Below are 26625 nucleotides of genomic sequence, written 5' to 3' on the forward strand. Positions count from 1 at the left end.
ACTGTCTCTAGTACCAGGGTCAGGGCTGATAATGGTTCCTGATTGTCTCTAGTACCAGGGTCTGGGTCAGGGCTGATAATGTTTCCTGACTGTCTCTAGTACCAGGGTCAGGGCTGATAAAGGTTCCTGACTGTCTCTAGTACCAGGGTCAGGACTGATAATGGTTCCTGTCTGTCTCTAGTACCAGGGTCAGGGTTGATAATGGTTCCTGACTGTCTCTAGTACCAGGGTCAGGGCTGATAATGGTTCCTGACTGTGTCTAGTACCAGGGTCTGGGTCAGGGCTGATACTGGTTCCTGACTGTCTCTAGTACCAGGGTCAGGGCTGATAATGGTTCCTGTCTGTCTCTAGTACTGTCTCTAGTGACCCCTGACCCAGTCTTGTCTGCTGTACGATGATGTCCTGACCCCTGACCCAGTGTTGTCTGCTGTACGATGATGTCCTGACCCGTTAACTCTCACTCTCTTTATCCAGATGACCTGTCTTGTCTCATGTCCCAGTGGTCTGCTAGTCATTGGCCACCTCCTCGCACTGTCCTCCGTCAACGCCCAGTCAGAGATATGGACCAATGAAGGTAAGAGACAGTAACCTAACGAACCCCCTTACAGCTCCCCTGTAAGATATGGACCAATGACGTAAAGACATTCCTAAATCAGCCATAATGTATTCTTTATAACAGAGCTGTAGTCGCTGTTACTACCGGTTACCACCCGGTACTCTACCCTGCACCTTCGAGACTGCTGCCCTATGCCCATAGTCATTGGTCACTTTAATAATGTTTACAGTGCCTTTAGCAAGTATTCACACCCCTTGAGGTTTTCTACAAATTGTTGTGTTACAGCCTGAATTTAAATTGAGATTTTGAGTAAAAGTCTAAAAATATCTGGTTTCAACTGTACTTAAATGCAGTGGTGGAAAAAGTACTCAATATCATACTAGGAAAAGTCAAATTCCTTACCAAGCAAACCAGACGACTCCATTTTCTGTTTTTTTATTTGATTTACGGGCTGTTACAGGTTTTGGGTCCTCTGTTTATATTTAGAGATTGAATGTAGGGCGCACCGATTGGCGTCACTTCGTTACTAATGTGTTACACCTGTGCTGGCATGTCCATCTTGTTAGTCGGAAGGGGTTTCACCTGTGCTGGCCCAGGTGATATTTAGGAGTGGCTGGCCCAGGTGATTTTTAGGAGTGGCTGGCCCAGGTGATATTTAAGCTTAGCTGACCCAGGTGATATTTAAGCTTAGCTGGCCCAGGTGATATTTAAGAGTGGCTGGCCCAGGTGATATTTAGGAGTGGCTGGCCCAGGTGATATTTAAGAGTGGCCGGCCCAGGTGATATTTAAGAGTGGCTGGCCCAGGTGATATTTAAGCTACACTGACCCAGGTGATATTTAAGCTTAGCTGGCCCAGGTGATATTTAGGTGTGGCTGACCCAGGTGATATTTAAGCTTAGCTGACCCAGGTGATATTTAAGCTTAGCAGACCCAGGTGATATTTAGGAATGGCTGACCCAGGTGATATTTAGGAATGGCTGACCCAGGTGATATTTAGGAGTGGCTGGCCCAGGTGATATTTAAGAGTGGCTGGCCCAAGTGATATTTAAGCTTAGCTGACCCAGGTGATATTTAAGCTTAGCTGACCCAGGTGATATTTAAGCTTAGCTGACCCAGGTGATATTTAAGAGTGGCTGGCCCAGGTGATATTTAAGCTTAGCTGACCCAGGTGATATTTAAGCTTAGCTGACCCAGGTGATATTTAAGCTTACCTGACCCAGGTGATATTTAAGCTTAGCTGAACCAGGTGATATTTAAGCTTAGCTGACCCAGGTGATATTTAAGCTTAGCTGACCCAGGTGATATTTAAGCTTACCTGACCCAGGTGATATTTAAGCTTAGCTGACCCCCATTTTGAGTTTGTCTTGTGGGAACGTAACAGGACAGCCAGGGGCTTGTGTTTAGTGAGTCCTCCAGATCAGAGGAAGTAAGGATGACCAGGGATGTTCTCTGTTCAGTGAGTCCTCCAGATCAGAGGCAGTAAGGATGACCAGGGATGTTCTCTGTTTAGTGAGTCCTCCAGATCAGAGGCAGTGGGGATGACCAGGGATGTTCTCTGTTTAGTGACTCCTCCAGATCAGGGGCAGTAGGGATGACCAGGGATGTTCTCTGTTTAGTGACTCCTCCAGATCAGGGGCAGTAGGGATGACCAGGGATGTTCTCTGTTTAGTGACTCCTCCAGATCAGGGGCAGTAGGGATGACCAGGGATGTTCTCTGTTTAGTGAGTCCTCCAGATCAGAGGCAGTAGGGATGACCAGGGATGTTCTCTGTTATAGTGAGTCCTCCAGATCAGGGGCAGTAGGGATGACCAGGGATGTTCTCTGTTTAGTGAGTCCTCCAGATCAGGGGCAGTAGGGATGACCAGGGATGTTCTCTGTTTAGTGACTCCTCCAGATCAGGGGCAGTAGGGATGACCAGGGATGTTCTCTGTTTAGTGACTCCTCCAGATCAGGGGCAGTAGGGATGACCAGGGATGTTCTCTGTTTAGTGAGTCCTCCAGATCAGAGGCAGTAGGGATGACCAGGGATGTTCTCTGTTATAGTGAGTCCTCCAGATCAGGGGCAGTAGGGATGACCAGGGATGTTCTCTGTTTAGTGAGTCCTCCAGATTAGAGGCAGTAGGGATGACCAGGGATGTTCTCTGTTTAGTGAGTCCTCCAGATCAGAGGCAGTAGGGATGACCAGGGATGTTCTCTGTTTAGTGAGTCCTCCAGATCAGAGGCAGTAAGGATGACCAGGGATGTTCTCTGTTTAGTGACTCCTCCAGATCAGGGGCAGTAGGGATGACCAGGGATGTTCTCTGTTTAGTGACTCCTCCAGATCAGGGGCAGTAGGGATGACCAGGGATGTTCTCTGTTTAGTGACTTCTCCAGATCAGGGGCAGTAGGGATGACCAGGGATGTTCTCTGTTTAGTGACTCCTCCAGATCAGGGGCAGTAGGGATGACCAGGGATGTTCTCTGTTTAGTGACTCCTCCAGATCAGGGGCAGTAGGGATGACCAGGGATGTTCTCTGTTTAGTGACTCCTCCAGATCAGGGGCAGTAGGGATGACCAGGGATGTTCTCTGTTTAGTGAGTCCTCCAGATCAGAGGCAGTAGGGATGACCAGGGATGTTCTCTGTTATAGTGAGTCCTCCAGATCAGGGGCAGTAGGGATGACCAGGGATGTTCTCTGTTTAGTGAGTCCTCCAGATCAGGGGCAGTAGGGATGACCAGGGATGTTCTCTGTTTAGTGACTCCTCCAGATCAGGGGCAGTAGGGATGACCAGGGATGTTCTCTGTTTAGTGAGTCCTCCAGATCAGAGGCAGTAGGGATGACCAGGGATGTTCTCTGTTTAGTGAGTCCTCCAGATCAGGGGCAGTAGGGATGACCAGGGATGTTCTCTGTTTAGTGAGTCCTCCAGATTAGAGGCAGTAGGGATGACCAGGGATGTTCTCTGTTTAGTGAGTCCTCCAGATCAGAGGCAGTAGGGATGACCAGGGATGTTCTCTGTTTAGTGAGTCCTCCAGATCAGAGGCAGTAAGGATGACCAGGGATGTTCTCTGTTTAGTGACTCCTCCAGATCAGGGGCAGTAGGGATGACCAGGGATGTTCTCTGTTTAGTGACTCCTCCAGATCAGGGGCAGTAGGGATGACCAGGGATGTTCTCTGTTTAGTGACTCCTCCAGATCAGGGGCAGTAGGGATGACCAGGGATGTTCTCTGTTTAGTGACTCCTCCAGATCAGGGGCAGTAGGGATGACCAGGGATGTTCTCTGTTTAGTGAGTCCTCCAGATCAGGGGCAGTAGGGATGACCAATTGATATGTTACTTTCTATACCCCCCCCCCAAAACTCACCAGTCCCTATATAGGGCCCAAAACAACCATTCAGAGTTCAACTGGTTAAATCCCTTTGAGCATGAGGAAGTGTATCAATACACCCAGTCACTACTCAGTAGGAAGGAAACCGCTCAGGGATTTCACAATGAGGCCACTGGTGACTTTAAAACAGTTACAGAGTTTAATGGCTGTGATAGGAGAGAACTGAGGATGGATTAACAACATTGTAGTTACTACACAATACTAACCTAAATGACAGAGTGAAAAGAAGGATGCCTGTACTGGATAAAAAAATAATCCAAAACATCCATCCTGTTTGAATTGAAGGCACTAAAGTAAAACTGCTAAGTTAAGTAACTATGTCCCGAATACAGAGTGTTATGTTTGGGGCAAATCCAACACAACAAACACATATTCATATTCAAGCACTGGCAAAATCCTAGAGGAAAACCTGGTTCAGTCTGCTTTCCAACAGATACTGGGAGACAAATGCACCTTCCAGCAGGACAATAATCAAATAAACACTGGAGTTGGATACTATCCCATGTGGCTCAGTTGGTAGAGCATGGAGTTTGCAACACCAGGGTTGTGGGTTAGATTCCCACGGGGGACCAGTACGGAGAAAAAAATGTATGAAATGTATGCATTCACTACTGTAAGTCGCTCTGGATAAGAGCGTCTGCTAAATGACTAAAATGTAAACATAAAATGCTTACCAAGACAACATTGAAGTTTCCCGAGTGGCCTAGTTACAGTTTTGACTTAAATCGGCTTCAGAATCTATGGCTTTGAAAATGTTTCTCTAGTAATGGGACAACCAACTTGACAGAGCTTGAATCATTTTAATAAGAGTAATGTGAAAATATTGTACAATCCAGATGTGAAAAGCTCTTAGAGACTTACCCAGAAAGACTCACAGCTGTAATCGCTGCCAAATATGATTCTAACATGTATTGACTTAAGGGTGTGAATTCTTATGTAAATGAGATATTTCAGTATTTCATTTTGAATAAATTTGCAAACATTTCGAAAAACATGTTTTCACTTTGTCATTATGGGGTATTGAGTATAGATGGATGAGAAACAATATGGATTTCATCCATTTTGAATCCAGGATGCAACACAACAGAATGAATACTGTCTGAAGGCACCTATACGGCTGCGAACAGTAGTTTACAAATCCTGACTGTGCTGAAGACTTATGGGAGGACTGTAAGTGTTTATACACGGCTGCTATGTAACAGCAGACACAACAGGACGCTCTAACATGTCTTTGTGTATAAGATGGTCTACTTTAGGTCATAGAGATATACAATGCTGAGGACTGTTGCTTCTTCTAAGTCCTGACTGTACAAGACTAATGATTGTAGAACTGTTCAGACACACAGATCTAACAGGTCTAACATCTTGTCTAGTTTCAGATGTTCAGTATGGGAGGCTGGGGTCCAACGTCACGCTGGTGTGTGGAGCAGCACTAGACAGGTATGTTCCACTATGGGGGCTCTGGGGGGGTCTAGGATGGCTAGGTTCACTATGCAGGACTCTGGGGGGGGGGGGTCTAGGATGGCTAGGTTCACTATGCAGGGCTCTGGGGGGGGTCTAGGATGGCTAGGTTCACTATGGAGGGCTCTGGGGGGGTCTAGGATGACTAGGTTCACTATGCAGGGCTCTGGGGGGGTCTAGGATGGCTAGGTTCACTATGCAGGGCTCTGGGAGGGTCTAGGATGGCTAGGTTCACTATGCAGGGCTTTGGGAGGGGGTCTAGGATGGCTAAGTTCACTATGCAGGGCTCTGGGGGGGTCTAGGATGGCTAGGTTCACTATGCAGGGCTCTGGGGGGGGGGGGGTCTAGGATGGCTAGGTTCACTATGCAGGGCTCTGGGGGGGTCTAGGATGGCTAGGTTCACTATGCAGGGCTCTGGGGGGGGTCTAGGATGGCTAGGTTCACTATGCAGGGCTCTGGGGGGGGTCTAGGATGGCTAGGTTCACTATGCAGGGCTCTGGGGGGGGGGGTCTAGGATGGCTAGGTTCACTATGCAGGGCTCTGGGGGGGAGGGGTCTAGGATGGCTAGGTTCACTATGCAGGGCTCTGGGGGTCTAGGATGGCTAGGTTCACTATGCAGGGCTCTGGGGGGTCTAGGATGGCTAGGTTCACTATGCAGGGCTCTGGGGGGGGGTCTAGGATGGCTAGGTTCACTATGCAGGACTCTGGGAGGGTCTAGGATGGCTAGGTTCAGTATGCAGGGCTCTGGGGGGGGTCTAGGATGGCTAGGTTCACTATGCAGGGCTCTGGGGGGGTCTAGGATGGCTAGGTTCACTATGCAGGGCTCTGGGGGGTCTAGGATGGCTAGGTTCACTATGCAGGGCTCTCAGGGGGTCTAGGATGGCTAGGTTCACTATGCAGGGCTCTGGGGGGGTCTAGGATGGCTAGGTTCACTATGCAGGGCTCTGGGGGGTCTAGGATGGCAAGGTTCACTATGCAGGGCTCTGGGAGGGTCTAGGATGGCTAGGTTCACTATGCAGGGTTCTGGGAGGGTCTAGGATGGTTAGGTTCACTATGCAGGGCTCTGGGGGGTCTAGGATGGCTAAGTTCACTATGCAGGGCTCTGGGAGGGTCTAGGATGGCTAGGTTCACTGTGCAGGGTTCTGGGAGGGTCTAGGATGGTTAGGTTCACTATGCAGGGTTCTGGGAGGGGTCTAGGATGGCTAGGTTCACTATGCAGGGCTCTGGGAGGGTCTAGGATGGCTAGGTTCACTATGCAGGGCTCTGGGGGGGTCTAGGATGGCTAGGTTCACTATGCAGGGCTCTGGGAGGGTCTAGGATGGCTAGGTTCACTATGCACAAAATAATATACTACTGTGTCCGTGGGAACCAGGGCTATTGCTATCCGTGGGAACCAGGGCTATCGCTATCCGTGGGAACCGGGGCTATCGCTATCCGTGGGAACCGGGGCTATCGCTATCCGTGGGAATCAGGGCTATCGCTATCCGTGGGATTCAGGGCTATCGCTATCCGTGGGAACCAGGGCTATCGCTATCCGTGGGAACCAGGGCTATTGCTATCCGTGGGAATCAGGGCTATTGCTATCCGTGAGAATCAGGGCTATCGCTATCCGTGGGACCCGGGGCTATCGCTATCCGTGGGAATCAGGGTTATCGCTATCCGTGGGAATCAGGGCTATCACTATCCGTGGGAACCAGGGCTATCGCTATCCGTGGGAACTAGGGCTATCGCTATCCGTGGGAATCAGGGCTATCACTATCCGTGAGAACTAGGGCTATCGCTATCTGTGGGAATCAGGGCTATCGCTATCTGTGGGAATCAGGGCTTTCGCTATCTGTGGGAATCAGGGCTATCGCTATCCGTGGGAACCAGGGCTATCGCTATCCGTGGGAATCAGGGCTATCACTATCCGTGAGAACTAGGGCTATCGCTATCTGTGGGAATCAGGGCTATCGCTATCTGTGGGAATCAGGGCTATCGCTATCTGTGGGAATCAGGGCTATCGCTATCCATGGGAACCAGGGCTATCGCTATCCGTGGGAATCAGGGCTATCGCTCAATACAAGCCATTTCCATCTACATTGTCCACAGATGTCATAATGTCTCTGCAGGACATCAGTGAAGTGGCGTCTGAACAGGAGTTCCGTGTTACCATGGCATCACCAAGTGACATCAGATGGTCATCTGGTCCTCCTGCAGGCCGACCGCGCTGCCGAGGGAAACTACAGCTGCCATGACAACCGGGGACGACTCATCAGGACAACCAGACTCAGGCTGGGGCGTAAGTCTCCCTTCTCCTCCCTTTATAGACTGAGGCTGTGACCTAAATCTTAATCATTCCTTAGAAAGGATACCCGGGGAGAGCTGCAGTCCCTCACACACTGAGATAAACCGTGTATATATTGTGTTGTTCCTAGTGTAACAGTGTAGGTTCCGTCCCTCTCTTCGCCCCAACCCGGGCTCGAACCAGGGACCCTTGCACACATCAACAACTGACACCCCACAAAGCAACGTTACCCATCGCGCCACAAAAGCCGCGGCCCTTGCGACGCAAGGGGAAACCCTACTTCAAGTCTCAGAGCGAGTGACGTCACTGATTGAAACGCTATTAGCGCGCACCACCGCTAACTAACTAGCCATTTCACATCGGTTACACTAGGATAATAGAGGCCGTCATTGAAAATTAGAATTTGTTCTTAACTGACTTGCCTAGGTAAATAAAGATACAATTAAAAACTTTAGTTGAATGTGATCATCATTTCTCATCTCTTCTTCCTCAGATCCCCCCGGGCTGCTCAATGTTTCCTGTCGTGTGTCCAATCACAGCCTGGTATTGTGTTCATGGGTGGAGTCTGTGAAGACCCTCCTGCCTGCCCAGTACCACACCTCTTACAGGTGAGCCACCCATCCTGTCCTCTCCGACCAGCATGGTGCTGTAGGTACACAGATATAATGGTGTTGATAGTGAAGGACCTCCCTCTGTCCTCTCTCCCCCTCCAGGGGTAATAAGAGCCAGGTGAGGATGTGTGTGGTGTCTTCCCCACCACAGAAGCAGTGCACCATCACAGATCCTACCATGTGGCAACACTACCATAACATCAACATCACAGAGACCAACCCCCTGGGGTCACAGACCACCATCCTGGTGGTCAAGTTCCATGAACTCTGTAGGTCACTACCTCATCTGGACACTCTGTCTTTACCTGTCTGTACCTGCCTGTCTGTACCTGCCTGTCTGTACCTGTCTGTATGTACCCGTCTGTCTGTACCCGTCTGTCTGTACCCGCCTGTCTGTACCCGTCTGTCTTTACCTGTCTGTCTTTACCTGTCGGTCTTTATCTATCTGTCTGTCTTTACCTGTCTGTCTTTATCTATCTGTCTGTCCTTACCTGTCTGTACCCGTCTGTCTGTACCTGTCTGTCTTTACCTGTATGTCTTTATCTATCTGTCTGTCTTTACCTGTCTGTACCTGTCTGTCTTTACCTGTCTGTCTTTACCTTTCTGTCTTTACCTGTCTGTCTGTACCTGTCTGTCTGTACCTGTCTGCACCTGCCTGTATGTACCTGCCTGTCTGTACCTGCCTGTCTGTACCTGTCTGTCTGTACCTGCCTGTCTGTACCTGCCTGTCTGTACCTGTCTGTCTTTACCTGTCTGTCTTGACCTGTCTGTCTGTACCTGCCTGTCTGTACCTGTCTGTCTTTACCTGTCTGTCTGCACCTGTCTGTCTTTACCTGTCTGTCTTTACCTGTCTGTACCTGTCTGTCTGTACCTGCCTGTCTGTACCTGCCTGTCTGTACCTGTCTGCACCTGTCTGTCTGCACCTGTCTGTCTTTACCTGTCTGTACCTGTCTGTCTTTACCTGTCTGTACCTGTCTGTCTGTACCTGCCTGTCTGTACCTGTATGCACCTGTCTGTCTTTACCTGTCTGTCTTTACCTGTCTGTATCTACCCGTCTGTCTGTCTTTACATGTTTGTCTGTCTTTACCTGTCTGTCTTTACCTGTCTGTCTGTCTTTACCTGTCTGTCTTTATCTAGCTGTCTGTCTTTACCTGTCTGCCTTTACCTGTCTGCCTTTACCTGTATGTCTTTACCTGTCTGTGTGTCTGTCTTTACCTGTCTGTCTTTACCTGTCTGTCTTTACCTCTCTGTACGTGTCTGTCTTTACCTGTATGTACGTGTCTGTCTGTACCTGTCTGTCTTTACTTGCATGTCTATGCCTGTCTGTCTGTACCTGTCTGTGCCTCTCTCTCTGTACCTGTCTGTACCTGTCTGTGCCCGTCTGTACCTGCCTGTACCCGTCTGTCTGTCTGTCTGTCTGTCTGTCTGTCTGTCTGTCTGTCTGCCTGCCTGCCTGTCTGTCTGCCTGTCTGTCTGTCTGTCTGTCTGTCTGTCTGTCTGTCTGTCTGTCTGTCTGTCTGTCTGTCTGTACCAGTGTGTGTGTGTGTGTATCAGTGTGTGTGTGCTTCTCTGTGTGTGCCAGTGTTGGTTGCATGATTCCTCACTCCACCCTCTGTGTGTCTACAGTGCAGCCAGACCCCCCAGAGGCAGTAACAGCAGTGGGGATGGTGGATATCCCATGAGGCTCCAGGTGTACTGGACGTACCCTGCCTCCTGGCTCCACGACGCTGTGCCCTTCCCCCTCCGCTTCCAGCTCCGCTACCGTCCTGTAGGATTCAGCACCTGGTCTACCGTTAGTTCCTCTATTCACCTGGTCTACCGTTAGTTCCTCTATTCACCTGGTCTACCGTTAGTTCCTCTATTCACCTGGTCTACCGTTAGTTCCTCTATTCACCTGGTCTACCGTTAGTTCCTCTATTCACCTGGTCTACCGTTAGTTCCTCTATTCACCTGGTCTACCGTTAGTTCCTCTATTCACCTGGTCTACCGTTAGTTCCTCTATTCACCTGGTCTACCGTTAGTTCCTCTATTCACCCTGGTCTACCGTTAATTCCTCTATTCACCTGGTCTACCGTTAGTTCCTCTATTCACCTGGTCTACCGTTAGTTCCTCTATTCACCTGGTCTACCGTTAGTTCCTCTATTCACCTGGTCTACAGTTAGTTCCTCTATTCACCTGGTCTACCGTTAATTCCTCTATTCACCTGGTCTACCGTTAGTTCCTCTATTCACCTGGTCTACCGTTAGTTCCTCTATTCACCTGGTCTACCGTTAGTTCCTCTATTCACCTGGTCTACCGTTAATTCCTCTATTCACCTGGTCTACAGTTAGTTCCTCTATTCACCTGGTCTACCGTTAGTTCCTCTATTCACCTGGTCTACCGTTAGTTCCTCTATTCACCTGGTCTACCGTTAGTTCCTCTATTCACCTGGTCTACCGTTAGTTCCTCTGTTCAGCATACTGTCTCTCCATCTCTCTATTCAGCATACTGTCTCTCCATCTCTCCCCTCGCTCTCCCTCCCCCTACATCTCTATCTCTCCATCTCTCCCCTCGCTCTCCCTCCCCTACATCTCTATCTCTCCATCTCTCCCCTCACTCTCCCTCCCCCTACATCTCTATCTCTCCATCTCTCCCCTCGCTCTCCCTCCTCCTACATCTCTATCTCTCCCCCTATATCTTTATCTCTCCCCTCCCTCTCCCTCCCCCTACATCTCTATCTCTCCCCCTATATCTTTATCTCTCCCCTCCTTCTCCCTTTCCATCCCCCTACATCTCTATCTCTCCCCCTGTATCTTTATCTCTCCCCTCCCTCTCCCTATATCTCTATCTCTCCCTTCCCCCTAAATCTTTATCTCTCCCCCATCTCCCTCCCCCTGTATCTATATCTCTCCCCTCCCCCTATATCTTTATCTCTCTCCTCCTTCTCCCTTTCCATCCCCCTATATATATATCTCTCCCCTCCCCCTATATCTTTATCTCTCCCCTCCTTCTCCCTTTCCATCCCCCTACATCTCTATCTCTCCCCCTATATCTTTATCTCTCCCCTCCCTCTCCCTATATCTCTATCTCTCCCTTCCCCCTAAATCTTTATCTTTCCCCCATCTCCCTCCCCCTATATCTTTATCCCTCCCCTCCCCCTATATGTTTATCTCTCCCCTCCCTCTCCCTACCCCTCCCCATATCTCTATCTCACCCTATATCTCTATCTCTCCCCTCCTTCTCCCTATCCCTCCCCCTATATCTATATCTCTCCCCTCCCCTATATCTCTATCTCTCCCCTCCTTCTCCCTATCCCTCCCCCTATATCTATATCTCTCCCCTCCCCTATATCTTTATCTCTCCCCTCCCTATCCCTCCCCCTATATCTCTCTCTCCCCTCTTTCTCCCTATCCCTCCCCCTATATCTCTATCTAACCCCTCCCCATATATCTCTATCTCACCTCCTCCCCCTATATCTCTCTCACCCCTCCCCCTACCCCCATATCTCTATCTCACTCCCTATATCTCTATCTCACCCCCTCCCCCTATATCTCTATCTCACATCCTCCCCCTATATCTCTATCTCACCCCTCCCCCTATATCTCTATCTCATCCCCTCCCCCTATATCTCTCACCCCTCCCCCTCTCCCCCTATATCTCTATCTCACCCCCTCCCCCTATATCTCTATCTCACCCCCTCCCCCTATATCTCTCACCCCTCCCCCTCTCCCCCTATATCTCTCACCCCTCCCCCTATATCTCTATCTCATCCCTCCCCCTATATCTCTATCTCACCCCCTCCCCCTATATCTCTATCTCATCCCTCCCCCTATATCTCTATCTCATCCCTCCCCCTATATCTCTCTCATCCCTCCCCCTCCAGGTGGAGTCTAAGGCCAGCCCCCTGCTGATAACTGATGCCCTAGCAGGCCACGCCCACCAGCTGCAGGTGAGAGCCCAGGACGATATCAACCCAGACAGCCAGTGGAGTGACTGGAGTCCCCTGCTGCAGGCCTGTCCATGGAGCGGTGAGAATACATCTGTGTCCCAAATGGAACCCTATTGCCTATACAGTGCACTACTTTAGACCAGAGCCCTATGGAACCCTATTCCCTATATAGTGCACTACTTTAGACCAGAGCCCTATGGAACCATATTCCCTATATAGTGCACTACTATAGACCAGAGCCATATAGAACCCTATTCCCTATATAGTACACTACTTTAGACCAGAGCCCTATGGAACCCTATTCCCTATATAGTGCACTACTTTAGACCAGAGCCCTATGGAACCATATTCCCTATATAGTGCACTACTTTAGACCCGAGCCCTATGGAACCCTATTCCCTATATAGTGCACTACTTTAGACCAGAGCCCTATGGAACCCTATTCCCTATATAGTGCACTACTTTAGACCAGAGCCCTATGGAACCCTATTCCCTATATAGTGCACTACTTTAGACCAGAGCCCTATGGAACCCTATTCCCTATATAGTGCACTACTTTAGACCAGAGCCCTATGGAACCCTATTCCCTATATAGTGCACTATTTTGACCAGGACTTTCCCAGCAAACCTGGAACATTCCCAGAACATTAGCTAAGATTCTCATTAAGTGCTAGTTGGGGTTTAATCTAACATTAGAATGATAACATCCCAAAAACATTAAAATAATGTTTTTGATCACATATATATATAAAAAATATATATATCATTTTTCATGTTTTAAATTAAATATCCTTGTAATGTTTTCCTAATATTTACCAAAATGTGAGCAAACCTAAATTGTTTCTATGAAAGTTCCCAGGACATTTGTTAGGTTGCAGAAAATGTTCTTATAACATAAAAACTGTCCAGTCATGCTGATGATGATGATAGAATGTTTTTATAAAACATTCACCTAATTTTGCAAGAACATTCCCAGAAAAAATGTTTTCTGTTCTTTAAAGGTTCTCAGAATGTTTCATTAAGTTGTGTTTACAGTCTGGTGGGAACATTGTGGGGACATCACAAAAGATGAACTGTCCAGTTTTGTGGATCTTTATTTTAGGGTGCAAAAAAACATTCACCTGATGTTACAAAAACGTTCTTAGAACAATTTTTGTGATGTTTTTTAAAAGTTCCTAAAACATGTATTTTGGATGTGGGAACATTGTGGGAATATGACAAGAGATAGGTTCCCAGAACAGTAAAACTGTCCAGGTGTGCTGTGATGTATCAGGGTGCCCAAAACAATCATTTGACGTTGTAAGAATGTTGACAGAACAGCTGGTCTAAGTTGTTTAACACTAGAACCTATAAGTATCCGTTAGAGAACGTTGAGAACATTACAGGGTGTCCCCTTTGCATACTCATCAGATCCATATCAACCCACAAGGTGTGCAAACATAAGCACCAATGCTTGATAAATATATAGTGCATAAATGAAGTGTAGTGCATAAATGGTGCATAAATGAGTAGTGCATAATAGTGCATAAATGAAGAATATTTCGTGGAAATATATCCATTTAAAATATAACAACAATAGTTTTTTTTTTGTTTAGATAGAGTCAAGGATATGTTTTGTATAGTTTTACAAAGGCCTAGTGAAAAACATAGGCATAAAGACAATTTTGTACACTTCCAGCCAATGACATTCTAACAGTCTAATAAAAACATTTGATACATGATATCGGAAGAATAATCATTGGTCGTGTTTATGAACGTCTTACTTAACATTAGAATACTAAAAAAATATTATTTCAAATAATTTGATTTGATCTGGGGTGACCACCATTTGCCTCATGCAACGCGACACCTCTCCTTCGCGTAGAGTTGAACAGATTGTTGATTGTGGCCTTTGGAATGTCGTCCCACTCTTCTTCAATGGCTGTGCGAAGTTGCTGGATATTGGTGGGAACTGGAACACGCTGTCGTACACATTGATCCAGAGCATCCCAAACATGCTCAATGGGTGACATGTCTGGTGAGTTTGCAGGCCATGGAAGAGTATGTTGTCCTGGCACCACCTGGCCAGGTCTCTGACCTCCTCCCTATAGGCTAACTCATCGTCACCAGTGACCAGGCCTACCACCGTTGTGTCGTCAGCAAACTTAATGATGGTGTTGGAGTCGTGTTTGGCCATGCAGTTGTGGGTGAACAGGGAGTACAGGAGGGGACTTAGCACGCTCCCCTGAGGGGCCCCCGTGTTGAGGATAAGCCTGGCAGATGTGTTGTTGCCTACCATTACCACCTGGGGGCGGCCCATCAGGAAGTTCCAGGATCCAGTTGCAGAGGGAGGTGTTTATTCCCAGGGTCCTTAGCTTAGTGATGAGCTTTGAGGGCACTATGGTGTTGAACGCTGAGCTGTAGTCAATGAATAGCATTCTCACATAGGCGTTCCTTTTGTCCAGGTGGGAAATGACAGTGTGGAGTGTGATTGTTTGGGTGGAATGCGAATTGGAGTGAGTCTAGGGTTTCAGCTAAAAAGGACAGGTAGTGAGCGCTATGTCATCACACGCTGATTTTTATCTGCAACAAGTCAGTTTGGTGGAAACACACTACTGGTGGGAACATTTGGATATTTTCTTCATGCACATTCTTTACTATTCACATGAAAATATGTCACCAATTGGATGGAAACCTAGATAGTGATCATATTTTTTGCGATATTCATACCTGGAGACATTTGTAATTTAAGGGTCCACAATATTTTCTCCTATTTTTCTGCCAATGACTTATCAATGACCCAAGACCAGCTCAGTTAATCCCTACCATTGTGAGAATGAGTTGTCATAATGCTGCATCAAATGTACATGATCTTAGGGTCATCGGCAAACACAATTTAAGTAACTTAATTTATGTTCCCCTAATTACCCTGAATAGCTCTTCTGGTGGGACGCTGCTATAGACCACCTCGTGCTAACAGTCAGTATCTGGATAATATGAGTGAAATGCTTGATAATGTATGTGATATCAACAGAGAGGTATATTTTCTGGGTGATTGAAGTATTGATCTGCTTTCATCAAGCTGCCCACTCAAGAGAACATTTCAAACTGTAACCAGTGCCTGCAACCTGATTCAGGTCATCAATCAACCTACCAGGGTAGTTACAAACAGCACAGGAATGAAATCCTCAACATGTACTGATCACATCTTTACTAACGCTGCAGATATTTGCTTTAAAGCAGTATCCAAATCCATAGGATGTAATGATCACAATATAATAGCCATATCTAGGAAAACCAAAGTTCCAAAGGCTGGGACTAATATAGTGTATAAGAGGTCATACAATAAGTATTGTAGTGATTCATATGTTGATGATGTGAAGAATATTTGCTGGTCTGTGGTGTGTAATGAGGAGCAACCAGACGCTGCACTGGACACATTTATGAAACTACTTATTCCAGTTACTAATAAGTGCCCATTAAGAACATGACTGTAAAAACGGTTAAGTCGATGTGGCTAGATGAGGAATTGAGGGGAGGAAAGGAAGAATTGAAAAATTGTATGAATGAGAGGGCAAAAGGTATGGCAAATAAGTCTGGCTGCCCAGCTGACTGGCAAACGTACTGTAAATTAAGACTATTAAACTATACTATATGAAATAAAGATAAATGATATAAAGAATGAGAGTAAAAAGCTTTGGATCACCTTAATTGAAGTTTTGGGGAAAAAAGCCAACTCGGCTCCTTCATTCACTGATAATCAGATGCTCATTCATCACAAAACCCACTGATATTGCAAACTACCTTATTTCATTTTTCATTGGCAAGATAACCTGTTATGGCTAGGGGGCAGTATTTTCACGGCCAGATAAAAAACGTACCCGATTTAATCTGATTATTACTCCTGCCCAGAAACTAGAATATGCATATAATTATTGGCTTTGGATAGAAAACACCCTAACGTTTCTAAAACTGTTTGAATGGTGTCTGTGAGTATAACATAACTCAAATGGCAGGCAAAAACCTGAGAAGATTCCAAACAGGAAGTACCCTCTCTGACCATTCCTTGAGCTTCTTGGCTCTGTTTAAAGAAAATGTAGGATCTTTGCTGTAACGTGACACTTCCTACGGCTCCCATAGGCTCTCAGAACCCGGGAAAAAGCTGAATGATGTAATTCCAGCCGCTGGCTGAAAAACTTTAGCGCGTTTGGATGGTGGTCGATCAGAGGGCCATCAGACTGAGGCTCGTGCACGAGGGGATCCCATGCTTTTACTTTCTCTCTCTTTGAACATAAACACGCTTTCCCGGTCGGAATATTATCGCTTTTTTACGAGAAAAATGGCATAAAAATTGATTTTAAACAGCGGTTGACATGCTTCGAAGTACGGTAATGGAATATTTAGAAATGTTTGGTCACGAAACGTGTCGGGCGCGTAACCCTTATTTACCCTTTCGGATAGTGTCTTGAACGCACGAACAAAACGCCGCTGTTTGGATATAACTATGGATTATTTGGGACCAAACCAACATTTGTTATTGAAGTAGAAGTCCTGGGAGTGCATTCTGACGAAGAACAGCAAAGGTAATAACATTTTTCTTAAAGTAAATCTGACTTTGGTGAGTGCTAAACTTGGTGGGTGTCTAAATAGCTAGCCGTGATGGCTGGGCTATCTACTGAGAATATTGCAAAATGTGCTTTCACCGAAAAGCTATTTTAAAATCGGACATAGCGAGTGCATAGAGGAGTTCTGTATCTATAATTCTTAAAATAATTGTTATGTTTTTTGTGAACGTTTATCATGAGTAATTTAGTAAATTCACCGGAAGTTTGCGGGGGGTATGCTAGTTCTGAACGTCACATGCTAATGTAAAAAGCTGTTTTTTTATATAAATATGAACTTGATTGAACAAAACATGCATGTATTGTATAACATAATGTCCTAGTGGTGTCATCTGATGAAGATCATCAAAGGTTAGTGCTGCATTTAGCTGTGGTTTGGATTTATGTGACATTATATGCTAGCTTGAAAAATGGGTGTCCGATTATTTCTGTCTGGGTACTCTGCTGACATAATCTAATATTTTGCTTTCGTTGTAAAGCCTTTTTGAAATCGGACAGTGTGGTTAGATAAAGGAGAGTCTTGTCTTTAAAATGGTGTAAAATAATCATATGTTTGAAAAATTGAAGTTTTTGTATTTTTGAGGAATTTGTAATTCGCGCCATGCCCATCATTGGCTATTGGAGCAGGTGTTCCGCTAGCGGAACGTCTAGATGTAAGAGGATAAGCAAACTTTGGGATGACATGCCATCAACAAATGCTGACACTACACATCCAAGTATATCTGACCAATTTATGAAAGACAAGGATTGTACTTTTGAATTCCGTAAAGTCAATGTGGAAGAGGTGAACAAATTATTGTTGTCTATCAACAATGACAAGCCACCGGGGTCTGACAAAAATTACTGAGGATAATAGCGGACGATATTGTCACTCCTATTTGCCATAGTTATTCTGCTGCCCAAGAATAGTAAAGCCCCCTTTACTGGCTCAAATAGCCGACCAATCAGCCTCTTACCAACCCTTAGTAAACTTCTGGAAAAAATGTCACAGTAAACAAATTGACAAAAGACTTTCAGCACGCTTATAGGGAAGGACATTCAACAATCACAGCACTTACACAAATCACTGATGATTGGCTGAAATAAATTGATGATAAAATGATTGTGGGGGCTGTCTTGTTAGACTTCAGTGCAGCTTTTGACATTATTAATCACAGTCTGCTGCAGGAAAAACGTATGTGTTATGGCTTTACACCCCCTGCTATAATGTGGATAAAGAGTTACTTGTCTAACAGAACACAGAGGGTGTTCTTTAATGGACGCCTCTCCAACATAATCCAGGTAGAATCAGGAATTCCCCAGGGCAGCTGTTTAGGCCCATTGTTTTTTTCAATCTTAACTAACGACATGTCACTGGCATGCCACTGCTAATGATTAGGTTTACATACGATTTATTCATACAACTATCACACCAACGCATATTATTAAATTACAATGATGTTTAAGACAATTGTTTTTTTATTCATTGATAGCTAATATTGAAAGGTAATATGATGCAGTCTAACTAGATTAGAAGGCCCAGACTACATCCTAATGTTTGAGAAATGGATACAAAACAAACACTGACAAGTGATATAGGATAACATATATAATTATATAAATGCAAACAGGAACTTATATTAAATTAACTTCATCCAGCATTGTAATATTACTGATGCCTTTCTATGTCCTTGCAGGGGATTAGACAGATGAATTGTCGTCACTAGATGCCCCAGCCTCAAAACCACAAACATTCCTCCTTGGAGAGGAAAGGAAGTTAGAGAATGAGAAATGTAAGATGGGACCTAGGAAAGGAAGTTAGAAAATGAGCTAGGAAAGGATAGTAGGAAAGGGAGCTTGGAAAGGAAAGGAGGGGAGGTAAAGGAAGAAAAGAGATACAAGCTAGGATAGGAAAGGAGGAAAGGAAGCTAGGATACCAAACAGATGCATTTATAAAAGTGATACATTTAATTGCATCTTGTTTTTATGAGGACTGAGGATGTCCTAATCTGGATTCTGTATCATAAATCTATCTGTAAATCGCAACTCACAGATATGTGAGGCCTCTCTCAATCAATGCAACTCACAGATACACTACAGTTCAAAAGTTTGGAGTCACTTAGAAATGTCCTTGTTTTTGAAAGAAAAGCATATTTTTTTGTCCATTAAAATAACATCAAATTGATTAGAAATACAGTGTAGACATTGTTAATGTTGTAAATGACTATTGTAGCTGGAAACGGCAGATTTTTTTATGGAATATCTACATAGGCGTACAGAGGCCTATTATCAGCAAACATCACTCCTGTGTTCCAATGGCATGTTATGTTAGCTAATCCAAGTTTATCATTTTAAAAGGCTAATTGATCATTAGAAAACCCTTTTGCAGTTATGTTAGCACAGCTGAAAACTGTTGTTCTGATTAAAGAAGCAATAAAACTGTCCTTCATTAGACTAGTTGAGTATCTGGAGCATCAACATTTGTGGGTTCGATTACAGGCTCAAAATGGCCAGAAACAAATAACTTTCTTCTGAAACTCGTCTGTCTATTCTTGTTCTGAGAAATGAAGGCTATTCCATGTGAGAAATTGCCAAGAAACTGAAGATCTCGTACAATGCTGTGTACTACTCCCTTCACAGAACAGCGTAAACTGGCTCTAACCAGAATAGAAAGAGAAGTGGGAGGCCGCGGTGCACAACTGAGCAAGAGGACAAGTCCATTAGAGTGTCTAGTTTGAGAAACAGACGCCTCACAAGTCCTCAACTGGCAGCTTCATTAAATTGTACCCGCAAAACACCAGTCTCAACGTCAACAGTGAAGAGGCGACTCTGGGATGCTGGCCTTCTAGGCATCTTAATCTTTTATTTTTATTGGCCAGTCTGAGATATGTTTTTTTATTTGCAACTCTGCCTAGAAGGCCAGCATCCTGGAGTCGCCCACAATGTTCCCACCAGACTGTAAACACAACTTAATGAAACATTCTGAGAACCTTAAAAGAGCAGACTAAATGTGTTCTGAGAACGTTCTTGCAACATTAGGCAAATGTTTTATATTAACATTGTATAATCAGTTTTTTTGTGTTATGAGAACATTTGCCTCAACCTAACAAATGTTCTGGGAACTATCACAGAACCAGTGTTGGTTTGCTGGGCTGCATGCTGCATGGAGATTTTTTTTAATTTTAGACATTGTGAACTGTGTACACCCGTACCTTTCTTAAACCCAGCACAGTGTTTGAATCGACTTTACTTTCTCACTACAGTTACTTGGTCTGAGGTGTTGTTAAACAGGTCTAGTCTTTGTAAATCCTACAGGTAGTACTGCCGAGCCTACTGAAGAAACATTCCCTGTCGACTACAACGACACGGACGCCGACCCCTCTACAGCCAACACCAAGTCAGAGAGTAAGTATGCCCTGTCTGAGCCAGAACGTCCCATAGAGCAGGAGTCTCTCTCCTGTTTCTGTATCAGTTAGCCCTGTCTGAGCCAGAACGTCCCATAGAGCGGGAGTCTCTCTCCTGTTTCTGTAGCAGTTAGCCCTGTCTGAGCCAGAACGTCCCATAGAGCAGGAGTCTCTCTCCTGTTTCTGTATCAGTTAGCCCTGTCTGAGCCAGAACGTCCCATAGAGCAGGAGTCTCTCTCCTGTTTCTGTATCAGTTAGCCCTGTCTGAGCCAGAACGTCCCATAGAGCAGGAGTCTCTCTCCTGTTTCTGTATCAGTTAGCCCTGTCTGAGCCAGAACGTCCCATAGAGCAGGAGTCTCTCTCCTGTTTCTGTAGCAGTTAGCCCTGTCTGAGCCAGGGCAGCTTGATGTACAGTACACCCTCTGGACAGGACACTAGTCAGTTAGCCTGGTCTAAACCAGGGCAGCTTGATGTACGTTGTTGCTCCTCTTTCTACCTGCTGGATTCTCTTTCTGTTTTCCACGGCAGAGAGTGCTGAGTTGGCAGAGTAGGGAAGAATGAAAGAGGAGGGAGGGAGAGAGAGAGAGAGCGAAGGAGAGAGAGCGAAGGAGAGAGAGAGGGAGAGTGAAGGAGAGAGCGAGAGGAGAGCAAAGGAGAGAGAGAGAGCGAAGGAGAGAGTGAGAGGAGAGCGAAGGAGAGAGAGAGAGCGAAGGAGAGAGTGCGAAGGAGAGAGAGCAAAGGAGAGAGAGAGAGCGAAGGAGAGAGAAAGAGAGAGAGCATAGGAAAGAGAGAGAGCTTTGATTAAATGTTTAGTATCAGATCTCTGCTGTCCTGCCAGTTTTTTTTATCTGCTGTTGCCAGATGTCCTCCATCTTGTGGATATACAGTTGTTTTATGTTATTTCATCACACAAACATTGTACAGAACAATACACAACTATGAAAATAAAAGGTTCAACTTCCACAGTCCACATATGGGGGGTCTCTCTCTATACATCAGTCTCTACATACAGTACCAGTCAAAAGTTTGGACACACCTACTCATTTTCTTTATTTTTACTATTTTCTACATTGTAGAATAATAGTAAAGACATCAAAACTATGAAATAACACATATGGAATCATGTAGTAACCAAAAAAGTGTTAAACAAATCAAAATATATTTCACATTTGAGATTCTTCAAAGTAAACACCCTTTTGCCTTGATGACAGCTTTGCACACAGCTTTGGCATTCTCTCAACCCGCTTCACCTGGAATGCTTTTCCAAAACCTTTGTATGAGTAGGTGTGTCCAAACGTTTGTCTGGTACTGTACTTCAGTCGTTATTTTTCAAGCACAGATCCAAACAGATCTAACTCTTCTGTAACTGTTCTACTACAGATCCTAACAGATCCTAACTGTTCTACTACAGATCTAACTGTTCTACTACAGATCCTAACTGTTCTACTACAGATCCTAACAGATCCTAACTGTTCTACTACAGATCCTAACAGATCCTAACTGTTCTACTACAGATCCTAACAGATCTAACTCTTCTCTAACTGTTCTACTACAGATCCTAACTGTTCTACTACAGATCCTAACTGTTCTACTACAGATCCTAACAGATCCTAACTGTTCTACTACAGATCCTAACATATCTACCTGTTCTACTACAGATCCTAACAGATCTAACTCTTCTCTAACTGTTCTAATAATCATTTGTAATGATAATACATTTCATTTGTAAAGCTTCACACCCAAGGCGCTTAAGAAAATAATATAATAATAATAAAAACAAATCCAAAAACACAGAACATTGTACGCCGTGTCGTCTGATCCAGTGGACAGGAGAACAGAATGTAATCTAGAACTGTTTTCTCTCTTCTGTCTCCTCTAGGCTCAGAGGAAGATGGTGGCAGTCTGTTGATTCTACTGGCCCTGTTCGCTGGCATCATCCTGGTCCTGGTGTCCTCTCTATCGGTCCTCATGTGGTGAGATAATATACCATTTATCTGGTCCTGGTGCCCTCTATCTCATATAATAAGATCCTTATACCTGTTATCCTAGTCTAAATCAGACACACTGTAATACACCGTTTCTATAGCAAGTGAATTTAAACATTTATTCACATGTAAATATGAATCTTGTTTTGTTTTCAATATAGGGTGAGGCAACGGAGGCGGGACAATGTGACAAAACAGGAACTGACCTCAATGGTGAAGATGAAGTCCATGCCAATCTAAAGTGAGCAAGCCTTGACCTCTAACCTCTAACCCTTATCACTGATCTCTAACCTCTAACCCTTATCCCTGACCTCTAACCTCTAACCCTTATCACTGACCTATAACCCTTATCACTGACCTCTAACCTCTAACCCTTATCACTGACCTCTAACCCTTATCACTGACTTCTAACCCTTATCACTGACCTCTAGCCCTTATCACTGACCTCTAGCCTCTAACCCTTATCACTGACCTCTAACCTCTAACCCTTATCACTGACCTCTAACCCTTATCACTGACCTCTAACCCTTATCACTGATCTCTAACCTCTAAAAAGAGTGCTCGCAATTTCAACCAACCACTGCACATTTCCCGTCTTCTCTGTGGCTCAGTTGGTAGAGCATGGTGTGTGCAACGCCAGGGTTGTGGGTTCGATTCCCACGGGGGGCCAGTACAAAAAAACAAAAAAAAATGGATGAAATGTATGCATTCACTACTGTAAGTCGCTCTGGATAAGATTGTCTGCTAAATGACTAAAATGTAAAATGTAAATGTAATATGGTTGAATCAAGCCATACCACTAGATCACCTGTAATCCACACACAGAGACGCATACAATGCTCTCCCTCGCCCTCCATTTGGCAAATCTGACCATAACTCTATCCTCCTGGTTCCTGCTTACAAGTAAAAACTTAAACAGGAAGTACCAGTGACATGTTCAATACGAAGCGGTCCAATGAAAGAGATGCTAAGCTACAGGACTGTTTCGCAAGCACAGACAGGAATACGGGATTCATCTGATGTGCATTAATGACGTCGTCCCCACAGTGACTGTACGTACATACCCCAACCAGAAGCCATGGATTACAGGCAACGTCCTCACTGAGCTAAAGGCTAGAGCTGCCGCTTTCAAGGTGCGGGACTCTAACCCGGAAGCTTATAAGAAATCCTGCTATGCCATCCGACGAACCATCAAACAGGCAAAGCATCAATACAGGACTAAGATTGAATCCTACTACATCAGCTCTGACGCTCATGGAATGTAGCAGGGCTCGCAAACTATTGCAGACTACAAAGGGAAACCCAGCCACAAGCTGCCCAGTGATGTGAGCCTACCAGACGAGCTAAATGCCTTTTATGCTCGCTTCGAGGCAAGGAACATTGAACCATACATGAGAGCAACAGCTGTTCCGGACGACTGTGTGATCACGCTCTCCGTAGCGGATGTGAGTAAGACCTTTAAACAGGTTAACATTCACAAGGCCGCTGGGCCAGATGGATTACCAGGACGTGTACTGCGAGCATGCGCTGACCAACTGGCAAGTGTCTTCACTGACATTTTCAACCTCTCCCTGACCTAGTCTGTAATACCTACATATTTCAAGCAGACCACCATAGTGCCTGTGTCCAAGAACACCAAGGTAACCTGCCTAAATGCACTCACGTCTGTAGCCATGAAGTGCTTTGAAAGGCTGGTCATGGCTCACATTAACACCATCATCCCAAACACCCTAGACCCACTCCAATTTGCATACTGCCCACAATCTCTATTGCACACAATCTCTATTGCACTCCACACTGCCCTTTACCACCTGGACAAAAGGAACACCTACATGAGAATGCTGTTCATTGACTACAGCTCAGCGTTCAACACCATAGTGCCCTCAAAGCTCATCACGAAGCTAAGGACCCTGGGACTAAACACCTCCCTCTGCAACAGGATCCTGGACTTCCTGACGGGCCGCCCCCAGGTGGTAAGGGTAGGCAACAACACATCTGCCACGCTGACCTTCAACACGGGGGCCCTTCAGGGGTGCGTGTTTAGTCCCCTCCAATCTCCTTGTTCATCCACAACTGTGTGGCCGCACACCGACTCCAACACCATCATTAAGTTTGCTGACGATGCGGCGGTTGTAGGCCTGATCACAGACGACAATGAGACTATAGGGAGGAGGTCAGAAACCTGGCAATGTCAGCAAGACAAAGGAGCTGATCGTGGACTATAGGAAACGGAGGGCCGAGCATGCCCCCATTCACATCGACAGGGCTGTAGTGGAGTTGAGAGCTTCAAGTCCACATCACTAAGGATCTATCACGGTTCACACACACCAACACAGTCATGAAGAGGGCACAACAACACCTCTTCCTCCTCAGGAGCCTGAAAAGATTTGGCGTGGGCCCTCAGATCCTCAAAAAGTTATACAGCTGTACCATTGAGAGCATCTTGACTGGCAACATCACTGGTGCCAAGCTCTCTGCCATCCAGGTCCTCTATACCAGGCAGTGTATCAAAGATTACAGCCCCCCAAATCATAGCAAGCGGTACTGATGCACCAAGTCTGGAACCAACAGGACCCTGAACAGCTTCTACCCCCAAGCTATAAGACTGTTAAATAGTTAGTTGAATAGTTAACCAAATAACTACCTGGACTATCAATACCTCAATTACCTCGTACCCCTGCACATCGACTCGGTACTGGTACCCCGTGTATATAGATGAGGGAAAAGGAGAGTAGGTAAGATAGAAGAGAAGAAATGAAAAGAAGAGAATAAAGGAAAGAAAAGAAGAGGGAAGGGAAGAGGAGGAGAGGAGGAGAGAGGAGAGAGAAGAGGAGGGAAGAGAGGAGAGAGAAGGGAAGAGGAGGAGAGAGAAGAGAGAAGAGGAGGGAAGAGAGGAGAGAGAAGGGAAGAGGAGGAGAGAGAAGAGGAGGGAAGAGGAGGAGAGAGGAGGGAAGAGAGGAGAGGAGGAGAGAGGAGAGAGAAGAGGAGGGAAGAGGAGGAGAGAGGAGGGAAGAGGAGGAGAGAGAAGAGGAGGGAAGAGGAGGAGAGAGGAGGGAAGAGAGGAGAGGAGGAGAGAGAAGAGGAGGGAAGAGGAGGAGAGAGGAGGGAAGAGAGGAGAGGAGGGAAGAGGAGGAGAGGAGGGAAGAGGAGGAGAGAGAAGGGAAGAGAAGAGAGGAGGGAAGAGAGGAGAGGAGGGAAGAGAGGAGAGGAGGGAAGAGAGGAGGGAAGAGAGGAGAGGAGGGAAGAGAGGAGAGAGAAGGGAAGAGAAGAGAGGAGGGAAGAGAGGAGAGAGAAGGGAGGAGAGGAGAAGGGAAGAGAGGAGAGGAGGAGAGAGGAGAGAGAAGAGGAGGGAAGAGAGGAGAGAGAAGGGAAGAGAGGAGAAGGGAAGAGAGGAGAGAAGGAAGAGAGGAGAGAGGAGGGAAGAGAGGAGAGGGAAGGGAAGAGGAGGAGAGAGAAGGGAGGAGAGAGAAGGGAAGAGAGGAGAAGAGGAGAGGAGGGAAGAGGAGGAGAAGAGAAGGAAGAGGAGGAGAGAGAAGGGAAGAGGAGGAGAGAGAGAGGGAAGAGAAGAGAGGAGGGAAGAGAGGAGAGGAGGGAAGAGAGGAGAGGAGGGAAGAGAGGAGGGAAGAGAGGAGAGGAGGAAGAGAGGAGAGAGAAGGGAAGAGAAGAGAGGAGGGAAGAGAGGAGAGAGAAGGGAAGAGAAGAGAGGAGGGAAGAGAGGAGAGAGAAGGGAGGAGAGGAGAAGGGAAGAGAGGAGAGAGAAGGGAAGAGAGGAGAGGAGGGAAGAGAGGAGAGAGAAGGGAGGAGAGGAGAAGGGAAGAGAGGAGAGAGAAGGGAAGAGAGGAGAGGAGGGAAGAGAGGAGAGAGAAGGGAGGAGAGGAGAAGGGAAGAGAGGAGAGAGAAGGGAAGAGAGGAGAGGGAAGGGAAGAGGAGGAGAGAGAAGGGAGGAGAGAGAAGGGAAGAGAGGAGAAGAGGAGAGGAGGGAAGAGGAGGGAAGAGAGGAGAGAGAAGGGAAGAGGAGGAGAGAGAAGAGAGAAGAGGAGGGAAGAGAGGAGAGAGAAGGGAAGAGGAGGAGAGAGAAGAGGAGGGAAGAGGAGGAGAGAGGAGGGAAGAGAGGAGAGGAGGAGAGAGGAGAGAGAAGAGGAGGGAAGAGGAGGAGAGAGGAGGGAAGAGGAGGAGAGAGAAGAGGAGGGAAGAGGAGGAGAGAGGAGGGAAGAGAGGAGAGGAGGAGAGAGAAGAGGAGGGAAGAGGAGGAGAGAGGAGGGAAGAGAGGAGAGGAGGGAAGAGGAGGAGAGGAGGGAAGAGGAGGAGAGAGAAGGAAGAGAAGAGAGGAGGGAAGAGAGGAGAGGAGGGAAGAGAGGAGAGGAGGGAAGAGAGGAGGGAAGAGAGGAGAGGAGGGAAGAGAGGAGAGAGAAGGGAAGAGAAGAGAGGAGGGAAGAGAGGAGAGAGAAGGGA

The 26625-nt window shown here is 46.2% G+C and overlaps 1 protein-coding gene across 1 annotated transcript in view; it reads left to right on the forward strand.

The window, feature by feature from the left end:
- Window positions 1–445: 445 nt before the first annotated feature.
- The window catches only part of LOC115149511 (interleukin-11 receptor subunit alpha-like), a 28900-nt gene continuing 2720 nt past the window's right edge, over window positions 446–26625 (forward strand). The window contains 11 exon segments of the mRNA XM_029692444.1: window positions 446–574; window positions 5291–5357; window positions 7490–7659; window positions 8159–8273; window positions 8379–8545; window positions 9903–9941; window positions 9944–10068; window positions 12139–12283; window positions 20100–20189; window positions 22068–22161; window positions 22335–22414. Coding sequence (XP_029548304.1) covers window positions 475–574; window positions 5291–5357; window positions 7490–7659; window positions 8159–8273; window positions 8379–8545; window positions 9903–9941; window positions 9944–10068; window positions 12139–12283; window positions 20100–20189; window positions 22068–22161; window positions 22335–22413 — 1191 coding nt within the window. The 5' untranslated portion in view covers window positions 446–474 and the 3' untranslated portion in view covers window position 22414.

Source organism: Salmo trutta, chromosome 15, assembly GCF_901001165.1.
Source record: "Salmo trutta chromosome 15, fSalTru1.1, whole genome shotgun sequence".
NCBI lineage: Eukaryota > Metazoa > Chordata > Actinopteri > Salmoniformes > Salmonidae > Salmo > Salmo trutta.